Source organism: Nuphar pumila, chromosome 12 (genome assembly GCF_984573655.1).
Source record: "Nuphar pumila chromosome 12, dmNupPumi1.hap1.1, whole genome shotgun sequence".
Lineage (NCBI taxonomy): Eukaryota > Viridiplantae > Streptophyta > Magnoliopsida > Nymphaeales > Nymphaeaceae > Nuphar > Nuphar pumila.
In genome coordinates this window covers 55,939,605-55,964,620 of record NC_143260.1, presented here as the reverse complement: position 1 = coordinate 55,964,620, position 25,016 = coordinate 55,939,605, and the positions used below count along the sequence as shown (strand labels likewise).

Here is a 25,016-nt window from a genome sequence, read left to right as displayed (position 1 = left end):
CCTCTTTCTTCCTCCTCTCTCTCTTCTTCTCTGCAAAGTGTTTTCTGGTGCAGATGTTATACTCCATCCAGGTGAGTTAAGAAAGTATTGGTTCCTCCTATTCTTTGATTCCCTCTATTCTTTTCTCTCTTCCTTCTCCTTCCTCACGTTCTTCTAGCTTCTCCTATTCCTTTCGAGAAAATAAGAAAAACATATAGATCGAATACATTGATCTAAGTTTATCTTCTTATTTTCAACTTGTTTGCTGCTTGATTGTTCGGTCTGAAACTGATCCCAAAAAAAAAGTGTTCCTTTCAATCATAAGAAACAAAAAAAAAATACAACAATTTTGGGTTTTCTTTCTTTTTCTTGATTGTTTTCTTCAAACCTGATTTTATTTGGCAGATTTTCAAATCAGATCCTATGTCACATGGGTGCGGGTGCGAGTGCGGGTGCGGCACTTTCAAAAAACTTGGGTGTGGGGGTGCAGCAAAAAATAATATATATATAACTTGTGCAGAGGAGGGGTCGAGCCCCTTCCCTGCGCCCTCTTTGTGCAGAGGAGGGGTCGAGCTGATGAGTTGTGGAGCCTGATTCAGAGTTTTTGCCTTTGCAGAAAGGGGGGTCCGAGGGCTCCCCCCGGCGCGGGTCCTGGGTGAGGTCAATGCACCCAGGGTCGGGTTGACCGCACCCGGTGCCGCACCCTTACCCGCGTCGACGCGGGTGCAACACCCTGCTAGCCGAATCCCTGTGACATAGATTAGATCTGTATTGGATCGGATATCTTTTGAAACGTCCCTATATTTATTGTGATAATTAATTTCTTAACATCGCATACCTTCAAATAATCATTTATTTATGATTATTAATCACTCTTGTCTTATTGCTACATTCATCCGATATTTTAGTGAGTTATCCTTGATCTGCAAAAAAAAAAAATAGACAAATTATATTATTGCGTGTTTCTTTTCTGATCATTTTCATCCTTTCTTTACCTGTCTGGATTCTTCTTCTTCCTCTTTTGTTCTTTCAATAAGCTTTCTCAACCAACTAGTTTCAGAAAAATTAAATACCTCAAATTTTTGTACTTGAAAAAGACAGATCATTCATTTTATTCAAAGCCAAGACCTTTCTGGTGACTTAGATGGATTGATTTAGACCCTACCAGAATTCATATTAAGGGAAGAAAAGGATGAAAAGGGGGTTATTAAATCTTTACTGGTTTGTAACCTAGAATATATCTCTTCGATGAAACGTGATCAGGCATTGGTGGCATATATCACGCCTATATTGTCATAGGAGGTTTTGGTAAACATTTTGAATGATTGCACTGCTATGGAGTTATGGACCCAATTTGTGCAAATATTTTCACAGGTTTCTGAGGCCAGAGTTATGTTCTTAAAGGAGTTCATGAATCTTGAGAAGGGTTCTATGTCTATCATGGAATACCTTAATAAGAAGAAGGAAATCACAAACCAACTTGTGATTTGTTGCATAGTTCCAAATAAAGATAAGGTACAATAGGTCCTTAATAGACTGGGGCCTGAATAAAACTTTTTTTTTATACTACCTTGTCTTGTTTTGATAAGCTACCCACTTTTGGAGCTTTACGCCCTAAGTTGCTGCAATTTGAGATGAATTTAAGAGGAGGATCCGTTGAAAAACTTACAGGGGCAGTAGACAATCATAATGTACTTATTTCAAGTACACAGTTTGGGAGAGGAAGAGGAGGCATGAGAGGATTGTTAGAAATCCAATAGAAAAAGAGTGAGAGAGAATAGGGTTAGAGGAGACTCAACAAAAGAGGGAGAGAAACCAATGTTTGTATGTTCAATATTATGAATGAGGAGCCGTCTATACATTAAAAGGGTCGACTCCCTTGAGACTTCAAAACAAAAAGGCTAAATAAATTAGTATACCCCTTTTATTATTGGGTTATACATAATAGCATAATAAAGGTACTTTACATAACTTTAAGCTACACTATATTACATAGACTTTCAATATTCCCCTTCAAACTTAGAAGGATATAAAGGAATCATTCTAAATTTGAAAAGGAAAGAACTGAAATGCAAAGGAGAAAGGCTTTTTTATAAACACATCTGAAATCTGATTCTTTGAGCTGACATGCTCCAAAGCTATAATCTCATCTTCATACGCCCTTCTTGTATAATGTCAGTCTATTTCAATGTGCTTAGTGTGCTCATGAAACTCTGAATTCTTTGCAATATGAATAATGCTCATATTGTCACAATATAGCTAAGTCTTCTTTTCACATGGAATTCTCAATTCCTTTAATAGCCATCAAATCCAAATAATCTTGGCTACAACTTGAGTCATCGCCATGTATTTGGCTTCTGCAGTGAACAAGGCAACCTTTTGTTGCTTCTTGCTCTTCCACGAGAATGAGGAGCTTCCAAGGAAAACACAAAACCCCTTAGTGGAAAGACGATCTCTAGTGGAGCCTCCAAAATCAGCATCACAAGGCTCTCAACTCTTTGTCAGACGAAGACAAGAAAAACATGTCATAGTGCATAGAATCTCTGACATACCTGATGATCCTGAGTACGGTTGCCAAGTGAACTAATCTAAGAGCACTCATAAATTGACTCACTACATGAATTGCATAAGTTATGTCTAGTCTGGATATAGTCAAATATATAAGGCTCCCAACTATCTATTATACTACAGGATCCTCTAACTTTGTCCTCATCTTCAAGTTCTCCTCCATAAGAGAATTTACTTGTTTTGAGTCATCTGCCAAACTTGCTTTCATAATCAAAATTGTAGTATACTTATGTTGGGATAAATACAATCCTCTTTTAAAGTAAGCTATGTCAAACATAAGAAAATACTTCAACTGCCCCAAATCTTTCATTTCAAACATACTGGCCAGCTTCTTTTTGGTTTTTTCAATCTTCTTTATGTCATTCCTAATGAGAATCATATCATCTACAAAAAGAAGCAATATACATCATTCAAGAGCAAAGGAAGACACAAGCTAAGCAGGATCATGGTGGCTCTGCTCAAAACTAAGTGACCTAGTTGCTAAACTGAACTTCTCAAACCAAGCTCGAGGTGCTTGTTTGAGACCATATAGAGCTCTACGAAGCCTACACACTGCCTTCTGGATCTGAGTATCCTTGTGGTAATTTCATATACACTTTGTAAATCCCCATTCAAGAATGCATTCTTAACATCTAACTGTCAAAGGTCTCATTGTTGCATGGCGGCTACTGCTAGCAGTCAAAATCAATTCCAAAACCATGATTATATGTCTTAGCTACCAATCTGGCTTTATATTTCTCCACAAACCTGTTAGATTTTATAAATCTAGAGTTTTACCATGTGTAAAGGATGAAGAACAGAGAAAGAGAGAAGGAGCTGCAGAGAAACCCTGATTCTCAATACAGGAATCGGTTGCTACAAATCTTGTCATTATATGTTGTTACTAATACAAATTTAGGGTACTAAAATACCCTTTTACAACAAAGAATAATTACATATGTGCCATTAATGAAAGGATGCATGATCACGGGTCTGGACCTGACCCGTGATCCAAACACGTCTTTTCAAAACCCATCTGCCTTTGACTTTACCTTGTACACTCATTTGTTGCCAATAATATTTTTCTTTGGAGGAAGTTTTACTAGATCTCATGTTTGATTCTTTCAAGTGAATTCATTTAATCAACCATGGCTTTTTGCCACTCCTTCGTTCCTACTGCTCTGCATAGGACTCATGCTCAACATAGGAATGGATTAAAGCTAAAAAAACACGATGATGAGGTGCAAAAGACTCATATGACACAAAACGAAACAGAAGTACAGAGGATCTAAGAGTTTTACGTACCTAACCAAAAGAAGAAGACGATGGTAACTCTAGATTTTGTTGTTGTTGTGTAGGATCAGTTGTCGCAGGAATGAGATCAAGATTGGCCCCTTCACTTCCCTGCTCTTTCACTTTATCTAAAAATGGAATTTCAATCATACCTTCATGTCTCCTTGGGTAGGTCTCAATTAGAGTTACCGGAAGCTTCTTAGGTAGGTGGGAAGCTCGCTTCCCGGAAACTCGCTTCAGAAGCGTGATACTCCTCGCTTCCGAAACTTCATGAGAAGCTCGATTCCCCCACGCTTCTTCTATGATTCTCATACAGATGGTCTATGCATACAATGTGTTTCTCATGTTTCTTTTCATCTTTTTCATGTATTTTCTCTCACGCTTTCACTCACTTTCCATGTACTTTCTTTAAATTGGTAACCATCATTGTTAGATTTTAACAAAAATTTAAAAATATAAGAATGATCAATTTTATTTTAGTTTTTATTTGTTTCTTGTTTGATTCCATATTGCTTCATTTTTTATTCATATTTTGCTTTTAAATTGAAACTTTGCTTCCCGCTTCGTATAAATTTTAAAATGCCTCGCTTCTCGCTTTCGCTTCCCGTATCGTTTCTCACTTCCGCTTCCTAGTTTGGCAACCTTAGGTTTGACCAAACTTGACTCCTCGAACTAGAACTTGTTCCCCTTGACTCTCCATCCTCTCGCTCCCATCTTCCCTTTATTCAAAAGAAACCAAAAAGGACAAGTCAGACTCATTTTTAGACTTTTCTCTAAACTGACTAAAGTATAACACATTTTCCTGAAACACAATGTGTCTGGATATCCAGGCTTTCTTTCCAACCGGATCATAGCACTTGTATCATTTTTGCTCAGAAAAAACAAGAAAGCAACATTTGATAGCTTTAGGAGATAACTTGTCTCTGTATTTGTCAGCTAGCAAAACAAAGCATACACAACCAAACATCTTCACCGTATTATAGTTTGAAACTTTTTCATTAATACAGTTTTTGAAAGAAAGAGAGATGTCTTTAAGTACTCCAGAAGGCATACGATCTATCATATAAATGTTCAACTGAACTGCATCTACCCAAAAATACTTTAGATACTTCTCCTCCAAACAGAAGATCTCTTGTTGTTTCCAAGACATGCATTTTTTTCTCTCAACTATACCATTTTGATCTGGAGTGTACGGAGAGGACTTTTGGTGAACCACACCTCTCTCTTGCAAGAATCTTTCAAATACATAACTAATGTATTCACCACCAGAGTCAGTACGCAAAGTTTTAATCTTAGTTACAAATTGATTGTCAACCATGGCACAAAAGCTCTTAAAATTTTCAAAAAGAACACTTTTATCTTTCAAAAAGTATATCCAAGTAAACCTTGTAATATCACTATGAAAGTCACAAAATAGGATGATCCTCCTTTTGACACAATAGAAGAAGGACCCCATACATATGAATGTACTAGATCAAAAAGACTTTCGGACTCCCTATCACTAGACTTGAATGGCAGAGCATGACTCTTGACCAATTTTACAACTCACACAATCTTTAACATAATTTGACATAACTAGCTTGGATTTTCCAAAAGTTCCTGAGAACACTAAACTTTGCAACCTAGAGCTGAAAATATGCTTGTCTCAGGTGCCACAAAACATATTCATCCAAAACTAAAGCTCCATATCTGATTCTAATTTTCTTCTGCTTCATCGTATCGATTCAATCCAGGTAGTACAAATGTTCTTTCCTATGGCCAATCCCAATCTTCTTTCCTGACAACTGATCCTGCACAACACAACCATTAGAGGAGAAGATAACATTACAATTAAATATGGTAATTTAACCCACAGAAATAAAGGTTCATAGCAAGAGATGAAACATGATAAACTTGAAAAACGATTAATTTTACTACAAGGATAAGAGTCACAAGTAATTGAACCTACTTTGGATACATAAATAGAAGAACCATCTAAAGTACAAAAAATGTCACTGCAAGGATGACTGTTGGCTAGGATAAACTCATGAAGTGTCATATGACATGAGGCCCCAGAGTCTATTAGCCAACCAGAGGAAAGACCAGAGATACATAAGAAAGTAGTACCAGAGGAAGAGGCAGGAGTGAAAACTGCAATTGCTAGATCTTATGTTGAATCTCATGTTGTATCTGCTCTAGTCTATGAATATAGCTACTACCCATCACTTCGCTGCCAACTGATAAAGAACCGCCTAACTGCTTCTCCTTAGGCATTATATCCTCACTCTTAGTAGAAATTGCATATGCACCACCTTTCTTTTTCTTGAGAATAGGACAATAGTTCTTCATATGACCAAAGCTCTTGTAATAATGACACTGAACAAAATTAAAGTCACATCTTCCACCAAATCCTATCTCCCCTCGTCCTCTAGTCCTACCACCACCTCTGCCACCCATTTGCATAAGCACAACCATAACATTATCTACAAAGGGAAATGATCCAAGAGATTTTATCTTGGTCTCTTCTACAATTAATTATGCAATGACCTCAGTTAGAGATGGTAAGTGGGAGCGATGAAAAATGGCACTTCTTGTCCCATCAAACTCAGGTCTATGAGCCATAACGAACTCAATAACTTTGTAAGTCTCCTTGTGAAGATCAAGAAGCCCCTGAGAGGTTTGGCATGATGTACAAGACTCATACTTAGTATACTTTTACACTTAAGAGCATCCCAGTTTCTCTGAATATTATAATAAAATTCTTCAATGGATTCGTTTCCTTGGCGCATACTTCTCAACTCTTGACTGAGTCGATAATGCCTTGCCCAATTCTCTTATCTATAGACTTGCCTGAGATACACCCAAACATCTTTTACCTCATGAAATTTGAAAATATTCATACAATTCTATGTTCTACAAACCTGAGAATCCATGCCTTGACTTTTGCATTGTTTATAATCTATTCCTCTATAAACTCATGAAAGCCCTCATTAGAGACCTTGGGTTTTGACTTTGAACCATCCAAGTAACCTCTCAAACCTTTCTCCAAAATTATTGCTATAAAGAAATCAGCCCATTATGCATAATTAGTTCCATTCAACTTTACCAGAATAATTTGGATCTTCTCATTCTCCATGACTCACACAACCCCCAAACTACAATTCAACCTGCATACAATACAAATCCACAACAGAAAAATGGAACCCAATGGGTTTCACGACAAGGTATCTGATCAAAAACACGCTCCACACTCAAGAACTACTACTGGATCATGTCACAAGGACTCGGCAAAGCAGGTGTCGCACCCCCGTCGATGCGACGCGGGTGCGGTCAACACGACCCTGGGTGCGATCAACGCACCCAGGGTCGTTTTCGTCCACATTTCGGACATTAAAAAAAAACACCCCGATGAAAAGGAGTGATTAGGGCAAATTTTTTTTTTGCCCAAATCACTCATCTCCTGTCCTCTCCCACGCAGCTCAGCTCGAGCCCTCTCCTCCCGACGCCACCTCCTAAGCTCCTCCTCTCCCTCGTCGCAGGTATGTCCCTCTCGCTCTCTGCTTGTGTCGGCAGGGGAGGGGCCGAGCCCCCCCTGCGCCTTCTCTTTCTCTTGTTGGGTCGGCAGGGGAGGGAACGAGCCCCCCCTGCTCCCTTTGTTGGGTCGACAGGGGAGGGGTCGAGCCCCCCCTCTCGCTCTCTTGTTGGGTCGACAGGGGAGGGGTCGAGCCCCCCCCCCCCCCTCTCTCGCTCTCTTGTTGGGTCTGCAAGGGAGGGGCTGAGCCCCCCTGCTCCCTTTGTTTTCGGCAAGGGAGGGGCTGAGCCCCTCCCTATTTTCGGCAGGGAAGGGGTCGATCCCCCCACCCTGATCCTTTTTATTTCAGGGGAGGGGCCGAGCCCCCCCACCCCACCCCACCCCTCACGCTCTTGTTGGGTCGGCAGGGGAGGGGCTGAGCCCCCCCCCCCCCCTGCTTCCTCTGTTTTCGACAGGGGAAGGGGTCGAGCCCCCGTCGTTGCTCTCTGTTTTTGGCAGGGGAGGGGCAGATGCCCCCTCCTTGGTGATTTTATATCAAGATAATGTCAGTCTGTATAATTGATTTAAAATTTTGAATGTATTTTTTTTGTGTTTTCAGGATAAAAATGACGGATAAAGGGAAATGACTTGTGTCATCCTCATCCCAACATGTGAGTTCTGCTGCTAGTTTTGCTGATAGTTGCAATGGGATTGATGATGTGGGACTACTATGGGTACATGTAGATAAACTTGCAAAAACTGGAGAAGGAGGTGGTGGAAACAAGAGATTTCGATGCAAGCTCTGTGAAAGAGATTTTGTTGGGTCTTACACAAGAGTGAAGACTCATTTGTTGAAGATAACAAGGCATGGCATTTCAGCTTGCAGAAAAGTTGATGAGGCAATGCGAAGACAATACAAGAAAATACAAGAAGAATATGATAAGAGAAAGGCAATAGCCGATTCTTGTGCAGTTAGTGTGCCATTTGCAAGCCACCAAGAAAATGCTGAAAAAAAAAAAAGAAAAGTCAATGTAGGAGGTAGAGGAACGATACAAGCATCATTCAATACATATGAAAGAGAAGAATTAGATAGAAAAGTTGAGAGGTATTTTTATTCTGGTTCACTCCCATTTAATGCGGCTAGAAATCCTTATTGGAAGGATTTAGTAACATCCTTGGCAAATTGTAATTTGAGTGGTTATGTGCCTCCAAGTTCAGAAAAAATACGAACCACACTTCTTGCAGAAGAGAGGGCAAATGTGGAGAGGTTGTTGGAGATTAAAAAATATTCATAGGAGCAAAATGAAGTTTCTATTGTGTCTGATGGATGGACATATATTCAAAAGCGTCCATTAATCAATTTCATTGCTTGTTCGCTTAGTGGCTCAATATTCTTGAAAACAGTTGATGCATTTGGAGAATATAAAAATGCAGAGTATTTGAAGGGATTGTTTATAGAAGTGATAAAAGAAGTGGGTGGTCAGAAAGTAGTAAAAATCATTACAGACAACGCTCCAGTTTGTAAAAGTGTAGCGTTGAGTTTAGAGAGTGAGAACCCTCGTATTTTTTGGACTCCCTGTGTAGCACACAACTTAAATGTAGCCCTAAAGAGCATCTGAAACTCCAAAGAAGAAGAAAATTCACAAGCATATGTTTTATGTTCATGGATTGAAGATTTAGAAAGAAATGTCAAAAGTATTAGGAATTTTGTTGTTAACCACCATCGTGCTAATTCTATATTTAATAGGTATTCTGACTTGAAATTGTTGAAGGTCGTTGAAACACGTTTTGTGCCCATCATTGTGATGGTGAAGAAGATTAAAAGAGTGAAGAATGCTGTGATTAACATGGTGATAGATGAAAATTGGACATTCTATCGTGTTGATGATGATATCAAGGCTCAAGAAATTAAAAAATTCATTCTTGATGATGAGTTTTGGGGCAGAGTGATATACTTTCTTTAATTTACGCAACTTATTTGGGAAATGTTAAGAGAAGTTGATAAGTATGAGCTCATGCTTCACAGAGTTTATGAAATATGGGATAATATGATTGAAAAAATACAAGCTATAGTTTTCAAGCATGAAGAAAAAAATCCTGCATTGGATGATTCAGATTTTTTTAATCATATTCATTCAATTTTAGTCAGAAGATGGGATAAGTGCAACACTTCTTTGCATTGAATGACACATTCTCTTAATCCAAAATATTATGCAAATAAGTGGTGGGCTGGTGGTATTGGTCGTGTCCCTCCAAATTTAAACTCAGAGCTATCAAGACATAGAAATATTGTATGACAAGACTTTTTCCAGAAGCATATCTTCTACATCAAGTCACACAAGAGTTTGAAAAATTTTCATCTTCGAGATTACATGGACCGACATTATTCGCGAGATAAGAAGATAGTATAGATCTTATCACATGGTGGTCAACATTTGGATCAGAAACACCTCTTCTCCAACGTCTTGCATTAAGATTGTTATCGCAGTCTGCTAGTTCATCTTGTTGTGAAAGAAATTGAAGCACATATTCTCAAATCCACAACATGAAGAAAAACAAACTCACCAGCAAGCGTGCAGAGGATTTAGTATATGTTCATTCAAATCTTTGATTACTTTCACGAACCAATGATGAATACATGTACTAATTTGCTCTTAGTTATTTGATTATTTATTAGTTTTTCATTTAAATATACTTGTATTGTATTTAACATTTTCAAATTGGGTTTGTAACGCAGACAAAGAACATCCAAATTTTGGGATATAAACCCAGAAGAGTGTGACTTCGAGGAAGAGCATGATTTCAACATAACAAACATGGATTTAGCTGAGTCCAGTATTCCTTCTAATGATGCATTTGATGATGAAGAAGAAAATTAACATCCATTACTTCATCAGGATATACTTTGGTATGTAATTTAGTTTTTTTATGCTTTGCTTATTTGATTGATATTTAGGTTGATTTATGTAATTGCTTTACTTATTTGATTGATAATTTGATATTTAGGTTGATATACTGCATGCATGATTAATGATATTATGACAATGTTAACGGTTAAATGTTAAATTGTTAAAACTTCAAAATTATATATATATATATATATATATTTATTTTACATTTTTGCCCCTGTCGCACCCCCGCACCCTGGTTTTTTGGAAGTGCCGCATCCCTGCACCCGCACCCATGTGACATAGATCTCAAGAAATCACCACACGGATGCATACAACAAGCCCAAATATTCTTCACACCCAAGAATATTTCCTGCAAGATTGATAATATAGCAGCAACCAAACCAAAAAGACTACCAAGAAAAGTAATAATCTGGTAGACTATAGAGATTCTTCCAAGAGCAACACAAAAAGATAGCAGCAAGACCTCTAATCGCACGACTAAGCATCCAAAACCTTCAAACACCTACTGAAGAGTTACCAAAATATACAACAAACATGATGAATTTACACCCAATACTGCAAATCACAACCACCACAGCAGAAATTTCTTGCACACCTACAGCCAAGATCGATGCCCATAATTGAAAACAATGTAACTAGTGTATGAAATTAGGTTAGTCCAAGACCGGGTGTGGTGTCAAATAGGCAAGGGTTCCCTCACTTTGTTGGACCGGGTGGAGGTAAAGAAGTTAGTCCAAGACCATAAAATTAGGTTAGCCACTTGGAACATAGGGTCTTTAACTGGTAAGTTGGTAGAGTTAGTAGATGTTATGTGTAGGAGAAAGATTGATATTTTATGTCTACAAGAGACCAAATGGGTAGGTGAGAAAGCAAAAGTGATAGAACCTTGGGGATATAAGATTTGGTATACAGGAATAAATAGGAATAGGAATGGAGTAGGGATTGTTATGAGTCGTGAGTTTATAGATAATGTAGTTGAGGTCCGTAAGAAGGGTGATAGGATTTTACTTATTAAATTAGTATTAGGTACGGATATTATTAATATTATTAGTGTTTATGCACCTCAAGTAGGTTTAGATGATTCCATTAAGCGTCAATTTTAGGAAGATTTAGATGGAGTAGTACAAGGGATATCTTATGGAGAAAAGCTTTTCATCGGCGGTGACCTTAATGGACATGTAGGCATTAGTAGGGATGGATTTGAGAGTATCCATGGAGGCTATGGTATAGGAGAAAGAAACGAAAGTGGAGAAAGGATTTTAGATTTTAATTTGTCCTATGATATGATCTTAGCAAACACTTGGTTTAGGAAGAGGGAGTCCCACCTAGTAACATTTAAAAGTGGGGTTAATACGAGTCAAATAGATTTTTTCCTACTTAGAAAGAGAGATAGGGGTTGTTACATCGATTGTAAGGTTATACAAGGAGAAAGTGTAGCTACACAACATAGAGTCTTAATTTTAGATCTTAGAATTAGACAATGCCGCAAAAGGGATAGACATAGGATAGATCATAGAATTAAGTGGTGGGCACTGAAAGGAGCTAAACAAGGAATGTTTGTAGAGCAGGTAGTTAAGGAAGTTGATTGGTATCTTGAGGATGATTCAAAATCAATGTGGAATAAGATAGCGGGCGAGAAGGATATTTATAGGCTTGCAAAGATGAGACATAGGAAAACGAGGGATCTGGGTATGGTTAGATGTATCAAAGATGAAACACAAAGGGTTTTAGTCAAAGATGAGGAGATTAAAGAGAGATGGAAAGATTATTTTGATAAGCTATTTAATGGAAGTCATGCTCAGGATCTTGGAGACTTCTCCATTCCTTTTCATGAGATGAATCGTGACTTCATGCGCAATATTCAAAAGAAAGAAATTGCAAAGGCTTTGAAGAAAATGAAATCAAGAATGACAGTTGGCCCAGATGGTATACCTATCGAGGCTTGGAAATGCTTGGAAAAGAAAGGTTTAGAATGGTTGACAAATCTTTTTAACAAGATTTGACGGACAAATAAGATGCCTAATGAGTGGAGGAAGAGTACTTTGGTGCCTCTATATAAGAATAAGGGCGATATACAAGATTACACAAACTATCGTGGTATAAAACTCGTGAGTCATACTATGAAACTTTGGGAGAGGGTGATTGAGTCTAGGTTGGAAGGTTGTCATGATATCGGAGAATCAATTTGGTTTTATACCTGGAAGATCAACTATGGAAGCCATACATCTTCTTAGACAACTTATTGAGAGATATAGAAAGAGGAACAAAGATTTGCATATGGTTTTTATTGATTTGGAGAAGGCATACGATAGAGTACCTAGGGACGTTCTCTAGTGGACAATGATGAAGAAAGGTGTTTCTCTCAAGTACATTAGTATAATTAAAGATATGTATGAAGGAGTAGTAACCAATGTCTGCACTTGTGGAGGGGTGACAACCAATTTTCCTATAACGGTTGGGTTACATCAAGGATCTGCTTTAAGCCCTTTCCTATTTGCTATAGTGATGGATGAGCTTACGAGATCAATTCAAGAAAATGTGTCATGGTGTATGTTGTTTGCTGATGATATTGTTTTGATTGATGAGTCTAGAGTTGGGGTTAATGCTAAGTTAGAATTGTGGAGACAGACATTGGAAGCAAGAGGTTTTAAGTTGAGTAAGAGTAAGACAGAATATATGGAATGTCGGTTTAGTAAGCAACGAAGTAGTGATGGGAGTGTAGTGAAGCTTGGTGAGCAAGAAATATCGGTGGATGATTGTTTCAAATATTTGGGATTTATCATTCAAAAGTATTGAGAAATTGATGGAGATGTAAATCATAGGATAAAGGTTGGGTGGATTAAATGAAAAAATGCAACTGGAGTGTTGTGCGATCGTAGAATGCCATTGCGGTTGAAGGAAAAGTTTTATAGGACGACTATTAGGCTCGCTTTACTATATGGTATGGAATGTTGGGCTGCCAAGAGACATCATATTCAAAAAATGAGTGTAGCTGAGATGCGTATGCTTAGATGGATGTGTGGAAATACAATAAAAGATAAGATTCGGAACGAGAAGATACGTAAGAAGGTAGGCGTTGCACCCATTGAAAATAAGGAGAGAGAATCATTTACGGTGGTTTGGACATATTCGGCGAAGGCCTAATGATGCTCAAGTTAGAAGGATGGAGAAATGGAAAAATATATTAGTTAAAAGAGGTCGAGGTAGGCCTAGGAAGACTTGGATGAAGATGATAGTAAAGGATATGAATGCTTTGAACCTCACCGTGGACATGGCATTAGATAGAAATGATTGGAGGACAAGGATTCATGTGGAAGACCCAGAATGATTTTTTTTTTGTTCATATCGCCGACCCCAATTGTTTTGGGATGAAGTCGTAGTTGTTGTTGTAACTAGTGTATGAAAAACTAGTTACCGCCAAAGAGAGACTTCCAAAAGAGTCAATAAATCTCACCCAACATAACAAATACTTGCATCAAACAACTTCTAAGAGATTTCCAACACAAAAATGATGCAAAAGTGTCTAACCACAAGGTTTAAAACCCACCGATGTGACTGATATGCTCATAAAATCAAAACAGTCACCAAGAAACCGTAACTCAAAAAATGCTTGTAAAATCTCCCAAAAATCCAAATCAAGGCTAATGATGGTGATTCTTGATTCTATAAACATCTAAAATTAGGAACTACCAACTCAAACCTTCAGATGCACCAAAGCAGCAAGATCGTACGGACGATAATGACATCAGCAACCCTCTCGCAAGCAACCCTCTCGCAAGCTTCAGTGCAAACCAGAATGAAGTCGGGTTCACCTTCACAAGTCTTCTCTAATCTCCTTCTTCATGGCTTTGATACCATGTTAGAGATCCAATAGAAAAAGAGTGAGAGAGATTAGGGATAGAGGAGACTCAACAAAAGAGGGAGAGAAACCAATGATTTTATGTTCAATATCATGAAAGAGGAGCCTTCTACACATTAAAAGGGTCGACCCCTTTGAGACTTCAAAACAAAAAGCCTAAAAAGACTAATGGCTTAATAAATGGACTTTACACAACTTTATGCTACACTGTATTACAGACTTTCAATAAGGACCAGGAGGTAATCAGGAAGGATGTGGGTTGCTCTCACTTCCTAATATACCTCCAATTTCTTATCAGGGCAAGAGAATACCCACATGCTATATTTGCAAGAAACTTGAACATGTTAAAGCAAACTGCTGGTATAAGGATGATCCCAGGTATGTTGGAAAGTAGAGTTCACAGAATAGAAGTGCACCAAATAAGACTGAAAAATCAAGGACATAACCGATGGATAAACAACTTCTATTGGCCTGACCGATGGATAAAGAGCTTTTGTTGACCGCCTTAGCAGGATTGAATCTAAAGTAGAATGATCAGGGAGTTTAGTATATTGATTCCAGGACAGAATCATAGTACTAGGGATGAAGGTAAACTTAAAAACTTTTCACTTATTTTGATAGAGATAGAGCTATTACGGGAGATGGCACTCGTCACCCCATCACACACAGTGAAAATACTTTCATTCTCATGTCCAATTCAAATCATTGTCTATTAAATGTTTTCCTTGTTCCAAACATAAAAAAAATTGTTTCAGATTCTAAACTTGTTGATGATACCAATTCTTGTATCGTTTTTACTCTTATTTATGTAAAGGATCTTCACATGAAGAAGGCGTTCACTAAAAGAAAAAGATGGAGAAATATGTATCTCTTCAAGGAGAATCCACTGGTTCATGTTCCAGTCCAAGATGTTGAAAAGTCACATTGTGTGGTCAATGAGTTAGAGTCCAATAAGTCAAATGTCTAGCATAATCGCCTAGTTCATTGTAATATGGCCTTTATTGAGAGGCTTGTCTCTAATAATATGATTTCAACGTCTAGTTTGAGTCATGAGTTAAATAAAATTTGTCCTAGTTGTCAAATGTCTAAGAGTCATGTACTTTATTTTGAATAATAAAAGAGATTCTAAATTGTTTGAAATCGTACATTGGGGATAGGTCTCAGCTGTTTCTTCTTTCGGGAGTCGATATTATGTCACTTTCATTGATAACTATTCTCGATATACATGGATATTCTTTATGAAATTAGTTTTTCTTTCCCATCCTCAATTTCTAGTGTGATGGTGGGGTGGGGGTGAGTTCTCTTCAAATGACTTTATTCAATATCTTAAGGAGAATGGAATTAATAGAAAGGTATCTGGTCCCCGAACACCTCAGCAAAATGGACTTGCTAAGAGGAAATACAAGCATATTATTAAAAGTACAATAACCATAATGAATGAAGGATTTGTTCCTTTGGACAGAGGCTTTTCATACAACAGTGCATATCATAAATATGTTGCCTATGAGACTGCTACAATATAAATTGTCGTATTATGAATTATTTGGCCAGCATCCTGATTATAATTATCTAAAGGCATACGACTGCACGTACACATTGATGCCTCCTTGTGAAACAAGTTTGACAAAAGAGCCCATGTTTGCAAATTTGTTGGATATGCAAATGACTATAAGGGGTATAGGTTGAAAATAAATGCATTTGTATTTCCAGAAATGTTGTTTTTGATGAATCGGATTTTGTTTCAAAAGGCAACAATGTACCAAGTATCCAATTGCAGTCAAAACAACTATATCAGCCTTAATTAGATGATGGTATGTTCTTTGTTGATCGGGCCAGCAAATTGATCATTCGGATGACATAGAAGGAAGATTCAAGGGAATTACATATAGCCACAAGATTCAAAATGTTGAATCTGAAAATACACCCAAGAGCAGTCCAGAACAAGAAAATACTAAATCTAGAACTGATCACACTGGACAAGAACAAATAAACAGAAAGTCTAGAAGGGTGCGACATCCTATTGATAGATGGGTAAGTTATGAAAATTTCAGCATGGATCACCAAAAAATTTTAGTTGTTGTATCTCAACATGAAGAGCCTCGATCATATAATCAAGTCTCAAAATCCAACAAATGGATTGAGGTTATGAATGAAGAAATCCAGGCTTTATACAAATGCAGAACATGGAATATTGCAAAAATACCTATTGAAAAGAATGTAGTTGGATCAAAATGGGTCTTTAAAATAAAATATAAACCAATGGCAGCATAGAGAGATACAAGACAAGGCTGGTTGCAAGGGGGCTTACTTAGGAACATGGGCTGCACTATGAAGAGACATTTAGTCCCATAGTGAAGATGAAAACTATCAAAGTAGTTATTTCTCTAGCAGTAGATCATGGTTGGCATTTAAGTCAATTGGATGTTAAAAATGGGTTCTTACACAGAGACCTCAAGGAGGAGGTTTATATGGAGCAGTCACACGGGTATAATGAGAAAGATTCAGCCAGCTATTTGTATAGATTGAATAAAGCTATATATGGGCTAAAACAGGCTTCGCGATCATGGTTTGAGAGTTTTTCTCTTGAAATTCAGCAGCATGGTTTTCGCAAATCTCATTTGGATCATTCCTTGTTCATCTACAAAGGTGATAATTGGATTACAGTATTACTCATTTGTGTTGATGATATCATAGTTGCAGGAAATTCCAAAGAACATATTGATGTTGTTAAGAGTGTGTAAATAGAAGATTCAAAATGAAAGACTTGGGAGATCTCAAATACTTTTTGGGTGTTGAAGTTGATCGCAGAAAAGACTCATTAATGTTGACACAACACAAGTATACTATTGATCTACTCAACCGAACTGGAATAAAAGATTGCAAACCGATATTTAGTCCAAGTGTCTTGCAGCAAAAACTGGAACGTGATGAAGGGGGCGTTTTCAATGATCCTACAAGATATAGGAGTATTGTGAGTATGCTTCAATATCTCACTTTTACTCGTCATGATATTGTTTATGCAGTCAATCAAGTTTCTCAGTTTATGCATTGTTCTCGTGTGAATCATGTTGAGGTTGTCAAAAGAATCCTTAGATATCTGAAAGGCACTCTTGGTGATGGGCTTTGTTATCGGAGAAATGATAGTGATAAAGGTGTTTTAACAGTTATGGCCTTTTCAGATGTTGATTGGCCAGGGGATCCGAATGAAAGAAGGTCTATCTCTGGGTATTGTGTTTTTATTAGAAAGAACCTGGTTTTATGGATCAGTAAAAAACAAAAGGCAGTGGCTCGGTCAAGTACTGAATACAAGTCAATGGCGATAACATTATCTGAAATCATTTGGATTAGATATCTATTATCTGATTTATATCAACAGATGTCAAGTTCTATCTTGTTTTGTGATAATCAAATTGTGATCAAGATATTTCTCAATCCTATTCAGCATGGAAGAACGAAGCATATTAAAGATAGATCAACACTTTATTAGAAGCAAAATTGGAAGTGGGGAGATTTCTACACAGTTTGTTGGGACGCAGGATCAAGTTCCAGATTTGTTCACAAAAGGATTAGGTAAGGAACTGTTTTGGTACTTGAAGAGCAAGTTTTTTATGGTTTTACCATGCACAACTTGAGGGAGGGTATTGAGACGTGATTTATTGGATCTGGATTCAGATTTGGATCTAGATCCAAAGTCTGTTTGACATCCCAGGCTTATTGTAATATATTATCTTCAGCTTGACCATATTACCCATTTTAATTGTATTGTTTCTTGTATATTAATTAAGGGTATTTTTGTCATATAAAATACCTAATGTTTTAAAGTAACCCACAACCCTAAATGAGGTGTGTGGATAATAATTTGTTGCAACCTCTTTCTTCCTCCTCTCTCTCTTCTTCTCTAATAAGTGTTTTATGGGGCATATCTTATATGAAGCACCATATAAAAATAGTTCAAAACAACCTTTATGCACCTTAAAACCTTAGTTGTCAAAAGCAGCACGTAGGCGCTGCCTAGGCGGGCTAGGCGAAGGGTCACCCCCTAGGTTTATGGGTCTAGGCGATAGGGCCATGTTTCCTGCCTAGGCCTCCTAACCGGCACCAAGGTTGTCCCCAGCTAGGCTGTAGTGACCAAGGTTGCCAGACTAGGAAGCGGAAGAGGAAAACGATACGATAAACGGAAGCGAGAAGCGATGCATTTTAAAATGTATAGGAAGCGAGAAGTGATGAATAAAAAAACAATATAAGAATTGAATGGGAATCGAATAGAACACAAACAAAAACTAAAATAAAAGTGATTGTTCTTAAATTTCATGATTTTTTAGTGTAAGAATTAAATTTTTAACAAAATCTAAAAATGATGATTGACAATTTAGAGAAAGCGCATGGAAGTGAGTGAGAAGCACAAGAGGAAACACATAAAAAACATGAAAACATATAAAAAGAATAGATTCAGTGTGTGGAAAGCATAGAAAAAACGTGGGAGAATCAAAATTCTCATCAAGTTTTGGAAATGAGGAGTATTGCACTTCCGAAGTGAGTTTCCGAGAACCAGGCTTCCCACCTATCTAAGAAGCTTATAATATCTCTGGTAGGGATATAGTTGTCATTTTTGCATTTTCTTTTTTTGTCTTTTTTTCTTCTTCCTCCCACCCCAAACTCTTTCTTTTTCCTTCTCTCCTTTTATTCTTCTTCATTTCCTTTTTTGTTTTACCTTCTTATTTTTTTCACCTTTTCTTCTTCATCCTCAGGATCTTGGAGACTTCTCCATTCCTTTTCATGAGATGAATCGTGACTTCATGCGCAATATTCAAAAGAAAGAAATTGCAGAGACTTTGAAGAAAATGAAATCAAGAAGGGCAGTTGGCCGAGATGGTATACCTATCGAGGCTTGGAAATGCTTGGAAGAGAAAGGTTTAGAATGGTTGACAAATCTTTTTAACAAGATTTGGCGGACAAATAAGATGCATAATGAGTGGAGGAAGAGTACTTTGGTGCCTCTATATAAGAATAAGGGTGATATACAAGATTGCACAAACTATCGTGGTATAAAACTCATGAGTCATACTATGAAACTTTAGGAGAGGGTGATTGAGTCTAGGTTGAGGAAGGTTGTCATGATATCGGAGAATCAATTTGGTTTTATGCCTGGAAGATCAACTATGGAAGCTATATATCTTCTTAGACAACTTATTGAGAGATATAGAAAGAGGAACAAAGATTTGCATATGGTTTTTATTGATTTGGAGAAGGCATACGATAGAGTACCTAGGGACGTTCTCTGGTGGACAATGATGAAGAAAGGTGTTTCTCTCAAGTACATTAGTATAATTAAAGATATGTATGAAGGAGTAGTAACCAATGTCTGCACTTGTGGAGGGGTGACAACCAATTTTCCTATAACGATTGGGTTACATCAAGGATCTTCTTTAAGCCCTTTCCTATTTGTTATAGTGATGGATGAGCTTACGAGATCAATTCAAGAAAATGTGTGTGGTGTATGTTGTTTGTTGATGATATTGTTTTGATTGATGAGTCTAGAGCTGGGGTTAATGCTAAGTTAGAATTATGGAGACAGACATTGGAAGCAAGAGGCTTTAAGTTGAGTAAGAGTAAGACAGAATATATGGAATGTCGGTTTGGTAAGCAACGAAGTAGTGATGGGAGTGTAGTGAAGCTTGGTGAGCAAGAAATACCGGTGGATGATTGTTTCAAATATTTGGGATCTATCATTCAAAAGTATTGAGAAATTGATGGAGATGTAAATCATAGGATAAAGGTTGGGTGGATGAAATGAAAAAGTGCAACTGGAGTGTTGTGCGATCGTAGAATGCCATTGCGGTTGAAGGGAAAGTTTTATAGGACGACTATTAGGCCCGCTTTACTATATGGTACGGAATGTTGGGCTGCCAAGAGACATCATATTCAAAAAATGAGTGTAGCTGAGATGCGTATGCTTAGATGGATGTGTGGAAATACAATAAAAGATAAGATTCGGAATGAGGAGATACGTAAGAAGGTAGGCGTTGCACCCATTGAAAATAAGATGAGAGAGAATCGTTTACGGTGGTTTGGACATATTCGGCAAAGGCCTAATGATGCTCCAGTTAGAAGGATGGAGAAATGGGAAAATATATTAGTTAAAAGAGGTCGAGGTAGGCCTAGGAAGACTTGGATGGAGATGATAGGAAAGGATATGAATGCTTTGAACCTCACCGAGGACATGGCATTAGATAGAAATGATTGGAGGACAAGGATTCATGTGGAAGACCCAGAATGATTATTTTTTTTGTTCATATCGCCGACCCCAATTGTTTTGGGATGAAGGCGTAGTTGTTGTTTGTTGTTTGTTGTTTGTTGTTTGCTGTTTGTTGTTTGTTGTTTGTTGTTTGTTGTTTGTTGTTTTCTTCTTCATCCTCCTTTCACCCCTCCACCTTCTTCTTCCTTTTCTTTTTGCCTTCTTTTTTTTCGTTTTTCTTCTTCCTCCTCTCACCCTCCACTCACTTTTTTTTTTGCTTTTTTTTGCTTCCTTTTTCCTCTTTTTTCTTTTTTTTCCTACCCTTTTTCTTTTTTCTTTTTACATGTATGTTCGTGTGTGTGTGTGTGTATATGATGTTTTATGTTCAATGTCATGCAATTTTGTGAATTTTGAAATATGTTACTTTGAATTGCACACGTCATTCTTAGTTATAATCATATATTTGTTATTAAATTTAACTATTTATTGTAATATTTCTGCTTTTCTTGATGTTTTAGTTTTTTAGTCCTGAGTAGTCCTTTTAAGTGTCTTCCGCCTATGCTCTTACAAGCACTTTTGACAACTAAGCTTACAACTTAATGAAAATAATACCACATAACAGCTAATGGATTGGTTTAGATCAGGTCAGATCCAGACCTGATTTGACCTGGACCCGTGAAGTACCAGTACCACTCTTTACATGGGTAGTGCACCCTTTCAAAATTACCCATGTTACATAGCTACTAACTTGTCGCATCCATTGTTGGTGGATTCCCCAGATGCTTTGGATGACCTCCTTTCCTATGTAACGGCCTCATAGGAACAGGTCCCTCCAAAACCATATCTTGCTTCCCCAACAGGCCCTTGTGAAATCTCCTACTTTGTCTTCCTACAGTGCACCCAGCCATCCCCTTCAAACTGCCACCTTTTTAGCGTTGCTCTTTAGAAATTATTCATTGATTGATCATTTCCTCAATATATGCTGTGTCTATTGCACGATATATTCAGTAATTAACAGATTGAAACCCTTGCCCTTGTTAGCATAGTAATAGATATTGTCTAGAAAACCAGCGAAAAAATAGAAAATAAATGATTTTTTCAAAGGAAAACAACAAAAAACTTTTCAAAAGAAAAAGAAAAAAAAAAGGAAACTACATCAGAAGAAATTTGAAAATTGCATTTAAATTGTTTTCTTCAGTATATGCTGGGGGAAATCTTTTGAAGAATCATTTAATATTGGAATAATAATGTGAAAAATACCAAGTCAAAATCTTCAGAAAACCTAAAGAACAAACGCTCACTTACTAAATTTACTGTGATAGAATCACAAGAAACTAAGATCTTAATAGTTATAAAAAAATGATGCTTCTAACACTACCAAACATTACAACTAAACTTACAGGTTCAAGAACCAACAGAAAACATCAGAAGCCTAGTTGTCTCTAGGGCCTTTTGACAAACCATCAGTTGTTCCCCACATAAAGAGGTTGGAACAGGTCGTGAGTTGTCACACAATGAAACCCATCAGTAAAATTGCAAGGCCAGAGGAGGCCATCCCGCTAACATGTACAGCTTAAACAAGAGCATCAAAGGAAGGGATGACAATCCGTAGGACATTCTGATAGTTGCACTCTATTCCACGTCTCCAGCAAATGGAATCCAATACCATCTCCAGATGGTCTTCTGCGACAAGTCCTTGAGTGTGGCGTCTAGTGGCCAGTAATTATTCAATATAAAAGAAGAAGAAACCAAAAACAACATCAGAAACCATCACCAACAGCCAACATCCTCCTACACTATGATGAAATGAATGGTGGCAGCATCCAAAGTAAATTTTCTAGGCACCTTAAGTTTGCAATTTGCACCATTATTTAAGCATCAAAAAAGCCGTGGAAGATAGAAAACATCAAACAAGCGATGGCGCAGTCGATCAATCCTAATTCTACGGAAACCAGAATAAACAAAAATTATCGAAGAATGCGATGGCGTCGCACCTCATCCCTTTCTCTTCTCCGTCTATCTGGATTGTTTAACGCGTTCCTGCCGGTCCATCTTCCGTCCATTTTGTTGTCCTCTGCAGGGGGGGAAAGTGAAATATCGATTATATTCCAGCATATTGCGAAGCATAAACATCGACATGCAACAAGAGGCATATTCACAAACAACAGGTTACTCTTTCAAATCCCTAATAAGAACAAGTGTGATTTGAATTCCCCAAGATGAGAGAGATTGGGAGCAGCAGAAGGGTATCTTTAACATGAATCTTATGTGGCCATCGAAAACAATTTACTGGTTCTGTGTTTGGATTGTAGAGGAAAATGATGTGGGAGATCCTCTACAATCTGCAAAACGCGGGCTTTGAATTCGAAGAAATTGATTTCATACACAATCTCGGGATCTCCCACAATCTATTGTCCATGGAATCAGAAATTCCACAATCGAAAAAGTTGACTTAAGAAAACCCAAAAAAAGAACAAGAGACGGCTCGAGTAGTTCGATCACTGTGGCGAATCAAAACGAGAAAAGAGACAGAACAAGATCAAACGAAACGAAACAGAAACCCTAAACTAGAACTGGAGAGAGAGAGAGACCTTGGCTGTTGGATGGGGAGATAGGGGGCTGAAGGAATCGCCGGAACTCTCGACGACGTCGTACTGTTGGGAGAAAAGAGCAACAAGGAAAAAAGAAGAAAAGAAAGAGGAAGACAAGACCAATAGGGATCCAAACAAAGAGATGTGGAATCGATCAATCGAAGGGCTGCGCTGATGGTTGGATCCCAGGGAGGGGTAATGACATGCCTGTAGAGACACCACCGCGGGGTCGCCCGCATGGCCAGCGGGGTGGTTGTGAGGGTGCTTACACGAAGGCACTCGATCAAACCCCAATGGCGCACGGGTGGCTTTCAAAATGGGCCACGTAGCCCCACCCGGGGTTTTCTTGGCTCGGACGAGGGCTCTTCGTCATAAAATAAAATATGTCCATAGAGACGACAGAAAGAATGGATTGGATTTGACCCAGACTCGACCGTACCAAACCCTTTAGGGTCAGGGCATGATAACGAAGAAGGACGTCTCACTGAAAACCAAGACAGACTCAAAGAATCCATTAGTATATGGAGCAGGGTATGGTTTGTGAAATTTAGTACTACAGGCCCAGGTTTGACTCGAGTTTGGATTAATACCCATGATTTTTTAGTATAAAAAAGATAAACATATATATATATATATATATATTATTTCATCTTGTATGAACTAGGGTTTGGTTCATATAAACCTTATATGATTTGAGAATAATTTTTCTTAACAGACCCGATGCAACTCAAGTCCAGACTTGAAATCCTCACCTGAAAGCCAGATCCGGATCAATGGGTCGAGTTGGATTTAAGCTAGCCTGACAAAGACTTTGGGGTGGCAGGGTCAGGAATAGGATGAATATAATCGCTCATTCTAGACCTAGACCCATATCTGATCCAGCCCGATCAGTCCGGCCTTGGTTTGGTTCGGATGGGGTCATCACCGATCATATCTCGGGTCAAGTCATGCTATTTTACTGGAAATAAGTACGAAAGCTTCCTATTTAAATAGATAAAATCCATAAATATTTATTATAACTTGGCAACATGTTTTAGCATATTATTATGTATCAGAGTTCCAACTCTAGGTAGGTTCTCAGCCAAGCTTAGGCAGAGAACTGGGCCCTGTTTGATGACAAACGGGACTCATTGAAACTTGTCCCAAGATCCAAAGAGAGCTTAGCGTTCACTATGTTGAACATGATGGATTCTACCAATCACCAGTTACTAAACATGCCATGTAAATCACATCTATAATATGGTATAAGTTGGGGGTGAGCGACTCGTGACTTCGTTCATAAAGGGCCTGTTTGATTGTGCATCGGGATGCGCTCGCAGGCAAATGCGTGATGCAGCAGATGCAAGTCGGAGCGTGGGGTACTCTGTAACAAATATCGTGAGATTTATGAAAAATATTGTGATAATATCTCTAGAAATTGCTTGAAAGTTTAAAACGGTAATTTCTTGCAAGATTTTCAAAATATCGTTATGAAAAAAACATAAATATTGATATTTAAACACGATATTTACGTTTTAAACAGCTATTTATTGTGAAAATACTGTGTATTTTTATTTTTAAATAATTTGTATTAATATTTTCTTATAAAAAAATTTTTTTATTTTTTAATTTATTTTTTTATTGCCGATAATTTTTCAAAAAAACTCAAGATTTATGAATTTTTTTTTTAATTTCTCATAAGTTTTTGACAAACAAGATTTTGCCTAAAAAAAAAGCTTGTCACTATGGTGGGGGTATACCTCTCTCTTATTCTTCTTCCTCTCTCTCTCTCTTTCTTTCCTTCTCTTTTTTCTTCTTAGTTTAATTGATTAGGGCTTTTGAATTAGGTTTGATTGATTAGGGATTTTGGATTAGTAAGGAACTAATGAGTAAAAATCACTCTTTTCTTCAAAAATTTCTAACTTTTTGTTGTTCAAATGTTAGGGACATGGTTTGTTTAGTAGGAAACTTGTTTTGAATCATGTGTATATGACAGGTAATTAGGTTTTTGAAGGGGTACAAAAATCAACATCCCATAATGTGCTAAAATTTCATAACAAACCCTATAGATAATTTGATGCAAAACTTAATCTTTTATTAAAATTTTGATGCATTGTGAGTAATTGTTTTT

The 25,016-nt window shown here is 37.6% G+C and overlaps 1 protein-coding gene across 3 annotated transcripts in view; it reads right to left on the bottom strand.

Moving 5' to 3' along the window:
* The window catches only part of LOC149820919 (D111/G-patch domain-containing protein), a 55,288-nt gene extending 32,209 nt beyond the window's left edge, over window positions 1-23,079 (bottom strand). For 2 of the 3 annotated variants that reach the window (XM_089982123.1, XM_089982124.1), the window contains exons 1-2: window positions 22,907-23,079; window positions 22,310-22,389 (exon numbers count right to left, since the gene is read on the bottom strand). In XM_089982123.1, the coding sequence (XP_089838249.1) occupies window positions 22,310-22,378 (69 nt within the window). In that variant the 5' untranslated portion in view covers window positions 22,379-22,389; window positions 22,907-23,079. Of the gene's footprint in view, window positions 1-21,715; window positions 22,025-22,309; window positions 22,392-22,906 lie in introns of those variants that run through there. The other variant, XM_089982125.1, reaches the window with a different exon arrangement.
* Window positions 23,080-25,016: the final 1,937 nt, after the last annotated feature.